At 42.4% G+C, this 14373-nt stretch overlaps 1 protein-coding gene across 1 annotated transcript in view; it reads left to right on the plus strand.

Annotated features, from left to right (window-relative positions):
- The window catches only part of FER1L6 (fer-1 like family member 6), a 128780-nt gene that overhangs the window by 47214 nt on the left and 67193 nt on the right, over positions 1 to 14373 (plus strand). The window contains exons 18-19 of the mRNA XM_007456067.1: positions 5371 to 5548; positions 7811 to 7935. Coding sequence (XP_007456129.1) covers positions 5371 to 5548; positions 7811 to 7935 — 303 coding nt within the window. The remainder of the gene's footprint in view (positions 1 to 5370; positions 5549 to 7810; positions 7936 to 14373) is intronic.

The following is a 14373-nucleotide window of genomic DNA, read 5'->3' on the forward strand; positions in this document are numbered from 1 at the left end:
TTTATAAGAATCCTATTCCAGATTGAGCTCATGTTAACTCTGTCTGTAATGACCCTATTTCCAAATAAGCTCATATTCTAAGGTACTAGAGGTTGGGACCTCAACATATGCATTTGAGGGGAATACAATTTTACCTCTTAGTGAATTCCAGGGCTAATATTTAGGAGCTGTATGATTTGGGGAATGTTACTTAACATCTCTGTGTCTCCTGTTCTTCATCCTTCAAATGGGGATGTGATGTTGAGGATTAAGTGGATAACTGCACATAAAAGAACACAGAGTAAAAAAAAAAAAAAAAGAACACAGAGTGTACGTCCCCCAGGGTCATCACGCAATAAATGTTGGCATTCAAACAAATGGAAATCCAACATCTAGGGGACATTTCTGGCATTGTGTGCCCCCTTCACATCCAGGGAAGTGTTTGTGGTTCTGTATGTTAGATGTTATGGAAAAATCCGAATGAACTTTTTGGCCAACCCAATATTTTCTGTCGTGTACAAAAGGATTTTTAAACCCACCTCTGTAAGACTGTAACTGAAAAAGAAAAACTCACCTTAGTTATTCACCACAAATATTTCTTCAGCTTTCTCATTCCAAGGGATTCTGGGGTTGAAACACCTGTCCTAAAAATAGCAAATCATTTCAGAAAGCCCTGTGCTAAAAATAAGAGAAAACCAGCATAAAGTTATTCCTTCCTAAATATTTTGATGTATCCCAGAATTATTTAAAATTAGAACAGAGAACAACTGTCAACTAAAGCCAGAGAATAGACCTAACTGGGAATTCAGGACCTTTGCCCTGTGGCCTTGGCTTACTTCTTTATCTGCATTTTCTTTTTGTATTGGGATTGCTTTGGGTGATAGCTTTGTAAATGTTGAACGTGTTGTTCGATTGTCCTGACATGATGAAACATCTTGATAAGATGAAAACTATTTTCATTCCAGTTCTGATTGTTACCCCTGCTTTTTTTTTTCTTTTCTTTTTTTTTTCCCCGTATCTCTTCCCTCTTGCGGCTCCCTCCCTCCCATTCTCCCTATCCCACCCCTCCAGGCGGTCATAAAGCACCGAGCTGATCTCCCTGTGCTATGCGGCTGCTTCCCACTAGCTATCTACCGTATGTTTGTTACCCCTGCTTTTAACTCCCTCCCGCCACCTCCCTTTAGGCCCTGTTTCTCTTCACTGAATTGGTAAATCTGAAAAAAGCAAGAGCTGCTCCAGGGAGACAAAGGATTCACCCACCTGCTGCTCACTCCGGTTTCTTAACTGGGAATTAGAAAGTGCAGTGAGACAAAGCACAGAATGTAAATCTCTCAGATCTCTAGATTTTTTGCGGAGTCGCCTCAAAAGTTTGTTCCACAGAACAGCTGTCCTTTGAGTGGCGCCATAAACATCCCGTGTTCAAACACATTTAGAGGTTGGCATTGTGTCCCCCTCTTGGAGTTTCACAGTGCCCGTCAACCAGTAGAAAAGTCAACGTCCTGCAGTCAGGAATCATCTTTTACGACCCATGCTTGTCAACCTTATTCATCTAGAATAGCTATTTACAAATTTTAGGAAACTGCTGTGCCTAGGGGGCCCAGGTTGAGGGAATATTAATTAATCTAAAGGAAACAAAACTGCCTCACCTGAAGTCACATGGCTAGGTAATAGTAAATCTGGAACGGCAATCAGGTTTTCATGGTCCGTTTCCACCTCTATCCTGGCTTCTGCTCCACAGCCCTGAGTCCAGACTCTTCCTCTCAGGCCTCCAGGTTTCCATCCAGCTTTCCCTAGGATGCAGCAGAAAGTGGTAGCTGCAGACACCCTTCCAGGTCCTGCCTCAAAGTGAAGTCTCTACAAGGCAAACACATCTTTCTCACACTAATATTGATGGACCAACTTCACAGTTTGTGTGAATGACCATCTTTCTCTCCTTTTTCTGACTGGCCAAGATTTCCCTTCTTTTGTAAGACAGCTGGCATTTCACCAGGACCCCGGAGGGGAGGTGGGTGGGTTACAGGAGAGGCTAAGACTTTAGCATTCTGTCTCGTGCAATTTTTACACATTGGTGATCATAGTTTTTTGATGCAATTTTGCATTCTTTAATTTTCTTTGTTGTTGTTGTTTTTCTCTTTCACTCCCTGCCTTACCATGCTATTCTTAAAAGGAAAGAAGTTGCTCTGGTTGGTCAGGCTTCAGGAGCACATGAGAGAACGGAGAGTGGGGGAGGGGAAGGCAGGGAAGACAGCTGAGGCTGGAAATGCACGTGAAGTGAAACGTGGGTTGTTGTTTCTGCGAGCACCTAGGAAGGTGCTCAGTGATGGTGCGTGAGTTCCAACTTGGATTCCTAAGTGAGAGACTGCATTGTCTTGCAAACAAGTTCAAGGTGTGTATTTTTAAAAAGATGTATAAATGGCAAACTTTAGGCATGCAGCCATGGTCCTTGTATAACATTTTCACAAGATGTTAGCTGAGTTTTGGTTTCTAGCCATGAATTCACATATACAGGTTGTTTTCACAGCAGTAGAGATGAAGGATGTTTTGTGTTTTTGTTTTACTTTAAGAAGCAAAGGATATCGGACCTGCTTGGGGGCAACACAGCATAGTTAGGAGTCTTGCTACTCAAACACTTAAAATTGTGGTCCATAGACCAGCAGGATAAGCACCAACAGGGAGAAATCTCAAATCCTACCCCACACACCTGCTGAGTCAGAATTTATATTTTAACCAGATGCCCCAGCAGTTCACATGCACCGGTACACGTACCAGTGTATGAGGAGCTTGGGCCAAGAGGATGGGCTCTGGAGCCAGGTAGAGCAGGGTTGAGTCTTGGCTCTATCCCTGCCTTGCTCTGTGACATTGGACAATTGTCTTAACCTCTCTGAACCTCCACTTTTTTATCTTTAAAATACATATAATGAAAGAATTTATTTTACAGTCGTCATGAAGATGAATGATAGCCTATTGCTTGTTAATAGTATGCAAGTAATAGGGCGTTCTGTGTGTAGGGAGGAACATTAGACCAGGGCTTGGGACAACGTAAGTGCTCAGCACATGTAAAAATATTATTATTAGAAAAAGAAATAAATAATTCAACAAATATTTTCCAAGTGCTTCCTGAGTGCCAAGTACTATTTTAGGCACTGGGGACATCACTGTGATATGACAGTCAAAAATCCTGCCTTTGTGAATTGATGTCCTAGGGATGTATACAGATGGCAGACGGATTGCTTTTATTACAACAAAATAACCTTAGGCTCTCAATAGCTATTTGTTTGATTGAACAAGTGCTCAATGCATTTTAGCTATTATCATTATTATTGTAGAAGTGATGAATTGAGGGTGTTTTGTCTTATTATAATTTTTAAAATGATGAGTTGCAGATGGTTGTCTTTACTAACAGCAAAATGACCTTAGTTGTTTTGTTTTTTTTAATTTTTTGGAAGTATCACTTTTTTTTTTTTTTTGGCTGCATCGGGTCTTCGTTGCTGCGCGTGGGCTTTCCCTAGTTGTGGCAAGCTGGGGCTACTCTTCGTTGAGGTGCGTGGGCTTATCATTGCGGTGGCTTCTCTTGTGGTGCACAGGCTCTAGGCGTGCGGGCTTCAGTAGTTGTGGCACGTGGGCTCAGTAGTTGTGGCTCACCGGCTTCGGTGCTCCGCAGCATGTGGGATCTTCCTGGACCAGGGCTCGAACCCGTGTCCCCTGCATTGGCAGGCGGATTCTTAACCACTGAGCCAGCAGGGAAGCCCCCTTAGTTGTTTTTTTAGAGCTGAATAAATAATGGCATCCTATTCCGTAAAGAATAAAATCTAAACTCCTCCGTATATGCAGCAGGATTCTGTAGCCTCATCTGTGTCATTCTCTGTTCCAGCTTTTTCTTTGCTGAAAGCTCTTAGCAAATCTGTCCCTGGCACCAAGTAAGCACTCACTAAACGTCAGCCCTTATCACCACAGTTAGCTCCTGCCGCTGTATCTCTGTTCAGGCACTTCCCTCTTCCTGGGATGCCTTCTCTACGAGTCCAACTCCAAAGTACTTATTAAAGCCTACTGGAATATGTGAGTATTAAAGAAAGGATATACCTGCTTCTTCCCCTCTGGTCCTATGGCATCTTCTCTCTTACACTTGACTTTGCATTTGAGTAAGTGAATGCGAGTCGGCCTCCCTGTCTAGACGTGAGCTCTTGGAGGGGAAGCCCAGGACTGTGTCGCAGTCATTGTGAGGCCCTTCTGGCCCCACTCCCTCAGCAAGGTCTGGTGGCACTTGGTAGTAGTTGCTGAACTGAGTTGTTCACAATCCTCTTGGGGAACTCACAGAGCAAGACAGGAAGGCAGGCCAACAACCAGGCACAGTTTGGGGTTCTGGAGCTTTCCACGGGTGCCTGGGAAATTGTCAGAGCAAGTGGTCGCCTCTCCCCGTGGGATTTTGTGATTCTCCATGGAAAGGAAGTGGTGCAGAAGAAAGGGGAATTGTGCATTGATGGGAAATCCTAGGAAACACTAAGAAGAGGCACTTAGAAGAGTCAACAAAATCTGGAGAGGTGGCCACTTTCTGAGCGAAAGCCTTGCCAGAAATCCTGCACCCAGCCAAGTCTGGGGCCTGAGGTTCCTTAGATGGGGGTGCGGAGTCCCCTAATCCTGGTGATGGAGAAATAAAGGAGCCGCTCTGCACTGAGTTGTGTCCTTCACATGTTGAGAACGCATGCACCCACACACCACACACACACACGACTACACACATAAACACAAATTCAAACAAATATAAATACAAATCCGAGTACATTCAAAGGAGGGAAAGCAGGCTAGCAAGGGAATTTGAAACCACACTGCGTGAGGGAGGGGTGAAGGGATGAGAGGTGTCTAGCAGGAAGAAACAACGTGGTAGGGCAGGTAGATGCCTTCAAGCCCACGGGGGCCTGACCTATGGAAGAAGAATTCGAGTTCTTCTGAGCAAAGCAAAGAGGCAGAGGCTGTGGTTGGAACTCAAGGCAATTGGAAGTTCTGGGAAGGGGGATTTCAGCTCAGTGTGGGGAGAAGCAGGCTGTGGGCATTCAGAGTCCAGAGCCCAGATCTGGTATCATCTCCCCTGGCTCCGTCACTTAAAAGCTGAGTGATCTAGGAACTTATTTAGCCTCTCTGAGCCTGAGTTTTCTCATCTATAAAACAGGGGTAATAACCATACCTACCTGTTAGGTTTAAATGATCACACAGGGCCTGTTTGAGCTTCAGGCCCCATTAAACCTGGATCCTCCTCTAAAACTGTGCATCGTGGCAACTGGGGTCATTGGTCTCATTTTAATAGGAGCCCCAGGGAAGGACCTCTTTTCTCAGAGAGTGAGGCCCACAATGGCTCCTACTAATGAGGGGGGTCTCTTCCTTGTAACCTTTCCCCAGCTTCCTGGAAAACAGCCGGCTGGTTGGTCGATGCAAGCGAAAATTGACGTGTACATGTGGCTGGGCTCCACCAGACACTCTAGTGCCATTTTGAACAACTTACCAGCAGGCTATGAAGCAGAAATGTCCTCCAAAGGGGCTGGCATCAGTAAACCCCCAGCTAACCTGCTCTACCAAGGTATGATGCCCACTGGGCCAAGAGGGTCATAAGATGTCTCTGGTGGGCTTCTGAGGGGTGGCATTCATGAGCTGTTTGCATATTATTTTAGGATCAACTTATTTGCCTCTTTTTTTTTTTTTTGCGGTACGCGGGCCTCTCACTGTTGTGGTCTCTCCCATTTGTGGAGCACAGGCTCCAGACGCGCAGGCTCAGCGGCCATGGCTCACGGGCCCAGCTGCTCCGCGGCATGTGGGATCTTCCCGGACCGGGGCACGAACCCGTGTCCCCTGCATCGGCAGGCGGACCCTCAACCACTGCACCACCAGGGAAGCCCTACATCACTATTTCTTGATTTTACATTTAACACATAACTACTCATTGTGAAAGACAAGGAGTTACCTCTGTAACTTATCCAAGCTTTTATCTGCTTGTTCCAATTTTAAATAGATAGTTCTGTTGCTTAGTGTTTTTCTTGATTCAATGCAATCTCAATTAAAATCCCAGCAAGTTGTTTTGTGGATATCAACAAACTGATTCTAAAGTTCATGTGGAGAGGCAGAAACCCGGAAGCGTCAACACAATATTAAGAAGAACGAAGTTGGAAGACTGACACTACCCGACACCAAGACTTACTAAAGCTACAGTCATCAAGACAGTGCAGTATTAGCAAAAGAATAGACAAATAGGTCAGTGGAACACAATAGAGAGCCCAGAAATAAACCTACATAAATATATTCAGTTGATCTTTGACAAACAAGCAAAGGCAATACAATGGAGCAAGCATAGTCTTTTCAACAAATGGTGCTGGAACAACTGGACACCCACATGCAAAAATATAAATCTAGACATCGAACTTACGACATTTGCAAAAGTTAACTCAAAATGGATCATAAACCTAAATACAAAATGCAAAACTATAAGACTCCTAGAAGATAATATAGGAGAAAACCAAGATGATTTTAAGTATGGCAATGATTTTTTAGATACAACACCAAAGGCATGATCCGTGAAAGAAATAATTTTTTTTAAAAGAGGGTAGAAGGGAACAAATGAATATAAAAAGCAAGAGGGGTCAGGCAAGGGCCAAGGATCATAAAGTCCATGAAACAAGGCATATGATTAACTCAACTCTTCGTTGGGGTTCCCCCACTGAACCCTGGTCTGCCCCACCTGCAGCCCTCTCTCTGCCTCCCATCCCGTCAACCAGGTGTGCTCACTCCTGCCTTTAACGTCCCATGCCCTCTGCCTGTATCTCCTGCAGGACACTTAGCTCTGGCTCCTGTCACTGGGATTGGGGCACTTGCTTATCTTCTGCCCCATCCCTGGAGCTCCCCAAGGTCAGGGGCTGTCTTAGCTGCTTCAGAATCCTCAGAGGCCAGAACTGTGCCTGGTATACTGTAGGTGCTCAAAATGACATTGGCTGGCTGAATGGCAGAATGGATGGATGGATGACTCAAGACTTTACTGAGTTTATGGAAGCAAAAATGAAGAAATGTCCCCCTTTCTTATACACACACACCATTGGAAACAGGACGTTTTACTAAGAGGTGAAATGTGGTATTTTTAAATTTTTTATTGAAGTTTCATTGACTTACAATATGATATCATTTTCAGGTGTACAGCAGAGTGATTCAGTATTTTTGCAGATTATACTCCATTATAAGTTATTACAAAATAATGGCTATAATTCCTTGTGCTCTACAATATATCCTGTTGCTTATCTATTTCATACATAGTAGTCTGTATCCGTTCATCACATACCCCTAATTTATCCCTCCCCCCACCCCTCTCCCCTTTGGTAGCCACAAGTTTGTTTTCTATGTCTGTGAGTCTGTTGCCGTTTTGCATACAGATTTTAAAAATGTGGTATTTTAGGAATAGATTTGGATTTTGGAATCCGACGGAAATGAAATCCAGGCTCTGGAATTAGTTAGCTCTGAAAACTTGGAAATGTATTTTAGCCTTTTTATGAACCATTTCCCTCATCTATAAAATGAAGATAATGATATATATTTCACGGGGTTGTTTTGTTATGAAAATTAAATCCCACAATGTGGTGAATGCACCAAGGAGAATGCCTGGCTCCAAAGTACCCATGAACATGACCTCTTCCCCCATCTTCCCTGTGTCCATTTTGGTCTAAAAGACCTTCAGTGCCCGTGGTCTCCTTTGTCTGTCTCCAGAAACACCCACAGGTAAGCATCACACATAGACACCCACTCGCACTCACTGTTCCTCAGAAGCCTGCTAATGCCACCCCTTCCCATTATTTGTCCACAGACCGGCATGTCTTCCAGCTGAGAGCTCACATGTACCAAGCCCGGGGCCTCATCGCAGCCGACAGCAACGGACTTTCAGACCCTTTTGCCAAGGTCACATTCCTTTCCCACTGCCAGACCACGAAGGTAACCAGGAGAGCCCACTTGCTTTCTCCCCGCAGCCCACAGCCGAGCCACAGCAGACCCCGAGGGAAGAAAAAAACAGGGGCACATTGCAAATACTTGTGTCTCTGGGTGTGTAGGTGTTTCAGTGTTTCAGACTCAAAAGCATGGGCACAAGGCAGGCCAGACATTGGGAAGGTCTACTGATCCAATGTGATCTGTTGTCGTGAAGCCAAGAGGGCAAGTAACAGTTGAAGGAAGGGAGGGAGGAAAAGAGGGGTGAGGAAGAATGGGATCTGGCACCCAGAGCACCTGCTGGAGTGATGGGCACAATGCCAAGCTCAGTGGGATGAACAAACAGCTCAGACAACTTGCATGAGGCTTCTGGTGCATTGTTTGCTGAGGGGTCTTGGTGGGGAGGAAAGCTTTCCTGCTCTGCAGTCAGGAAGCCCTAGACTTTGTAATTCTAGCCGGGGGACTTTGCACACTTTTAACACCTGTGTGATTCAGTGTCTCTCTCTGGAAAATACTACGTCCAGACAGATGCTGTGAGGATTAAAGGAGATGGATCTATACCTGATTCCTTGGCTTTATCCCTTTCCTGTACACTGAGTGCGGACATGTGAAAAGGGGCCCTAATGAGCGCACATCCAATAGGCTGCTTTTCTCATTAGATCGTATTCTCTAAGGACTTACTCTGTTCTCTGAGGATTCACTGTTCTGAGGGAGGGAAGCTCCATAAAGGATTTGCCCACCTCTGGGAGTTAGGACAGAGTTAAGACACAGAGACCTGACCTCACGTTCTACCTCATCTACTCTCTAGCTGCCTTTACTCACTAAACCTCAGTTCGTCTTCTTAAAATAGGGCTGTTGAGAAGAAGCAAAAAGTTAAATGTACAAAGAGATTGATGAGTAGTGGCCATTACGTTGGCTGATGTTAAGAGGGCTGACATTTCTCCCCAAAGTGAGGCCGTGACCTGGGAGATGGTGTTTTGATTGATGACACTCAGGTTGAGAGCATAACGTGAGCTAGCATCTTGTCAATTTCACGAGCACGGGTGGAGCGCTTGCTCCGTGCCAGGTCCCATGCTGGGCTCCGGGGAGCTGGGGGACCAGACTCTGCTCTTTTTTTGTTTTTAATAGAACTTTACTGGAGTATAATTGCTTCACAATACCATGTTAGTTTCTGTTGCACAACAAAGTGAATCAGCCATGTGCATACATATGTCCTCTCCCTCTTGAGCCTCCCTCCCACCCTCCCTATCCCACCCCTCTAGGTCATCGCAAAGCACCGAGCTGATCTCCCTGTGCTATGCTGCTGCTTCCCACCAGCCCACTATTTTACATTCGGTAGTGTATATATGTCGATGCTACTCTCACTTCGCCCCAGCTTCGCCCTCCCACCCCATGTCATCAAGTCCATTCTCTATGTCTTCCTCTTTTTTCCTGCCCTGAAACTAGGTTCATCAGTACCTTTTTTTTTTTTTTAGATTCCATATATATGTGTTAGCATACGGTATTTGTTTTTCACTTTCTGACTTAACTTCACTCTGTATGACAGACTCTAGGTCCATCCACTTCACTACAAATAACTCAGTTTCGTTTCTTTTTATGGCTGAGTAATATTCCATTGTATAAATGTGACACATCTTCTTTATCCATTCATCTGTCAGTGGACATTTAGGTTGGTTCCATGTCCTGGTTATTGTAAATAGTGCTGCAGTGAACATTGTGGTGCATGTCTCTTTATGGTTTTCTCAGGGTATATGCCCAGTAGTGGGATTGCTGGGTCATATGGTAGTTCTATTTTCAGTTTTTTAAGGAACCTCCATACTGTTCTCCATAGTGGCTGTATCAATTTACAATCCCACCAACAGTGCAGGAGGGTTCCCTTTTCTCCACACCCTCTCCAACATGTACTGTTTGTAGATTTTTTGATGATGGCCATTCTGAGCAGTGTGATGTGATAACTCGTGGTTTTGATTTGCATTTCTCTAATGATTAGTGATGTTGAGCAGCTTTTCATGTGCCTCTTGGCCATCTGTATGTCTTCCTTGGTGAAATGTCTATTTAGGTCTTCCACCCATTTTTTAACTGGACTGTTTGGTTTTTTGATATTAAGATCCATGAGTTGTTTGTATATTTTGGAGATTAATCCTTTGTCTGTTTCATTTGCAAATATTTTCTCCCATTCTGAGGGTTGTTTTTATGTCTTGTTTATGATTTCCTTTGCTGTGCAAAAGCTTTTAAGTTTAATTAAGTCCCATTTGTTTTTATTTCTGTTACTCTAGGAGGTGGGTCAAGAAAGATCTTGCTGTGGTTATGTCAGAGTGTTTTTCCTATGTTTTCCTCTAAAAGTTTTATAGTGTCTGGTCTTACATTTAAGTCTTTAATTCATTTGGAGTTTATTTTTGTGTATGGTGTTAGGGAGTGTTCTAATTTCATTCTTTTACATGTAGCTGTCCAGTTTTTCCAGCATCACTTATTGAAGAGGCTGTCTTTTCTGCATTGTACGTTCTTGCCTCCTTTGTTGTAAATTAGGTGCCCATATGTGCGTGGGTTTATCTCTGGGCATTCTATCCTGTACCATTGATCTATATTCTTATTTTTGTGCCAGTACCATACTGTCTTGATTACTGTAGCATTGAGGTATAGTTTGAAGTTGGGGAGCCTGATTCCTCCAACTCCGTTTCTCTTTCTCAAGATTGCTTTGGCTATTCAGGTTCTTTTGTGCTTCCATACGAATTGTAAGATTTTTTGTTCTAATTCTGTGAAGAATGCCATTGGTAGTTTGATAGGGATTGCAATGAATCTGTAGATTGCTTTGGGTAGTATAGTCATTTTCACAATATTGATTCTTCCAATCCAAGAACATGGTATATTTCTCTATCTGTTTATATCATCTTTGATTTCTTTCATCAGTGTTTTTTTTGTTTGTTTGTTTTGTTTTTTTTTGCAGTACGCGGGCCTCCCACTGCTGTGGCCTCTCCCGTTGCGGAGCACAGGCTCCGGACGCGCAGGCCCAGCGGCCATGGCTCACAGGCCCAGCCGCTCTGCGGCATGTGGGATCTTCCCGGACCAAGGCACAAACCCGTGTCCCCTGCATCGGCAGGCGGACTCTCAACCACTGCGCCACCAGGGAAGCCCCCATCAGTGTTTTATAGTATTCTAAGTACAAGTCTTTTGCCTCCTTAGGCAGGTTTATTTCTAGGTATTTTATTCTTTTTGTTGCAGTGGTAAATGGGACTGTTTCCTTAGTTTCTCTTTCTGATTTTTCATTGTTGGTGTATAAGAATGCCAGAGATTTCTGTGCATTAATTTTGTATCTGCAACCTTACAAAATTCATTGATTAGCTCTAGTAGTTTTCTGGTGGCCTCTTTAGTTTTTCCTATGTAGAGTATCATGTCATTGGCAAATAGTGACAGGTTTACTTCTTCTTTTCCAATTTGTATTCCTTTTATTTCTTTTTCTTCTCTGATTGCCATGGCTAGGACTTCCAAAACTACGTTGAATAAGACTGGTGAGAGTGGACATCCTTGTCTTGTTCCTGATCCTGGTGTAAATGCTTTCAGTTTTTCAACATTGAGTATGATGCTTGCTGTGGGTTTGTCATATATGGCCTTTATTATGTTGAGGTAGGTTCCCTCTATGCCCATTTTCTGGAGAGTTATTATCATAAATCAGTGTTGAATTTTGTCAAAAGCTTTTTCTGCATCTATAGAGATGATCATATGGTTTTTATTCCTTAATTTGTTAATGTGGTGTATCACATTGATTGATTTGTGTATATTGGAGAATCCTTGCATCCCTGGGATAAGTCCCACTTGATCATGGTGTATGATCCTTTTAATGTGCTGCTGGATTCTGTTTGCTAGTATTTTGTTCAGGATTTTTGCATCTATGTTCATCAGTGATATTGGTCTATAATTTTCTTTTTTTTTGTTTTGTGGTATGCGGGTCTCTCACTGTTGTGACCTCTCCCGTTGTGAAGCACAGGCTCCAGACACGCAGGCTCAGTGGCCATGGCTCACAGGCCTAGCCACTCCATGGCATGTGGGATCTTCCCGGACCGGGGCACGAACCCGTGTCCCCTGCATCGGCAGGCGGACTCTCAACCACTGCGCCACCAGGGAAGCCCCTATAATTTTCTTTTTTTGTAATACCTTTTTCTGGTTTTGGTATCAGGATGATGGTGGCTTCATAGAATGAATTTGGGAATGTTTCTCCCTCTGCAATTTTTTGGAAGAGTTTGAGAAGGATGGGTGTTAGCTCTTCTCTAAATGTTTGATAGAATTCACCTGTGAAGCCATCTGGTCCTGGACTTTTGTTCCTTGGAAAATTTTTAATTACGGTTTCAATTTCATCACTTGGATAGGTCTGTTTATATTTTCTAATTCTTCCTGGTTCAGTCTTTCAAAATTGTACATTTCCAAGAATTTGTCCATTTCTTCGTGGTTGTCCATTTTATTGTCATATAGTTGTTTGTAGTCGTCTCTTATAATCCTTTGTATTTCTGCAGTGTCAGTTGTGATTACTCCTTTTTCATTTCTAATTTTATTGATTTGCATCCTCTCCCTTTTTTTCTGGATGAGTCTGGCTAAGGGTTTATCAATTTTGTTTATCTTCTCAAAGAACCACCTTTTAATTTTATTGATCTTTGTTATTATTTTCTTCGTTTCTATTTCATTTATTTCTGCTCTGATATTTATGATTTCTTTCCTTCTACTGACTGGGTCTTCTTCTCTTTCTCTAGTTGTTTTAAGTGTAGGTTTAGATTGTTGATTTGAGATTTTTCTTGTTTCTTGAGGTGAGATTGTATTGCAATAAACTTCCCTCTTAGAACTGCTTTTGCTGCATCCCATAGGTTTTGGGTTGTTGTGTTTTCATTGTCATTTGTTTCTATGTATTTTTTAAATTTCTTCTTTGATTTCTTCAGTGATCTCTTGGTTATTTAGTAGCACACTGTTTAGCCTCCATGTATTTGTGTTTTTTACAATTATTTTCCTGTAGTTGATTTCCAATCTCATAGCATTGTGGTCAGAAAAGACGCTTGATATGATTTCAATTTTCTTAATTTTTCCAAGGCTTGATTGTGACCCAAGATGTGATCTGTCCTGGAGAATGTTCCATGTGCACTTGAGAAGAAAGTGTATTCTGCCACTTTTGGGTAGAATGTTCTATAAATATCAATTAGATCTATCTGGTCTATTGTGTCATTTAAAGCTTGTGTTTCCTTATTAATTTTCTGTTTGGATGATCTGTCCATTGGTGTAAGTGGGGTGTTAAAGTCCCCTACTATTATTGTGTTACTGTCGATTTCTCCTTTCATGGTTGTTAGCATTTGCCTTATGTATTGAGGTGCTCCTATGTTGGGTGCATAAACATTTATAATTGTTATATCTTCTTCTTGGATTCATCCTTTGATCATTATGTAGTGTCCCTCCTTATCTCTTGTAACAGTCTTTATTTTAAAGTCTATTTTATCTGATATGAGTATTACTACTCCAGCTTTCTTTTGTTTTCCATTTGCATGGAATATCTTTTTCCATCCCTTCACTTTCAGTATATATGTATCCCTAGGTCTGAAGTGGGTCTCTTGTAGACAGCATATATATGGGTCTTGTTTTTGTATCCATTCAGCTAGTCTGGGTCTTTTGGTTGGGGCATTTAATCCATTTACATTCAAGGTTATTATCAATATGTACATTCCTATTACCATTTTCTTAATTGTTTTGGGTTTGTTTTTGTGGGTCTTTTTCGTCTCTTGTGTATCCCGCTTAGAGAAGTTTCTTTAGCATTTGTTGTAAAGCTGGTTTGGTGGTGCTGAATTCTCTTAGCTTTTGTTTGTCTGAAAAGCTTTTGACTTCTCCATTGAATCTGAATGAGATCCTTGCTGGGTAGAGTAATCTTGGTTGGAGGTCTTTCTCTTTCATTACTTTAAGTATATCCTGCCACTCCTTTCTGGCCTGCAGAGCTTCCACTGAAAAATCAGCTGATAACCTTATGGGGATTCCTTTGTATGTTATTTTTTGTTTTTCCCTTGCTGTTTTTATATTTTTTCTTTGAATTTAATTTTTTTTAGTTTGATTAATATGTGTCTTGGTGTGTTTATCCTGTATGGGAGTCTCTGTGCTTCCTGGACTTGGGTGACTATTTCCTTTCCCATGTTAGGGAATTTTCCCACTATAATCCCTTCAAATATTTTCTCAGACCCTTTCTTTTTATCTTCTTCTCTGGGACCCCTATAATTCAAATGTTGGTGTGTTTAGTGTTGTCCCAGAGGTCTCTGAGATTGTCTTCTTTTTATTCTTTTTTCTTTATTCTGCTCCTTGGCAGTTATTTCCACCATTTTGTCTTCCAGCTCACTTATTCGTTCTTCTGCCTCCGTTATTTTGTTATTGATTCCTTCTAGTGTATTTTTCATTTCAGTTATTGTGTTTTTCATCTCTGTTTGTTCTTTA

The sequence above is a fragment of the Lipotes vexillifer genome, unplaced genomic scaffold (genome assembly GCF_000442215.2).
Source record: "Lipotes vexillifer unplaced genomic scaffold, Lipotes_vexillifer_v1.1 scaffold84, whole genome shotgun sequence".
In the NCBI taxonomy this organism is placed as follows: Eukaryota; Metazoa; Chordata; class Mammalia; order Artiodactyla; family Lipotidae; genus Lipotes; species Lipotes vexillifer.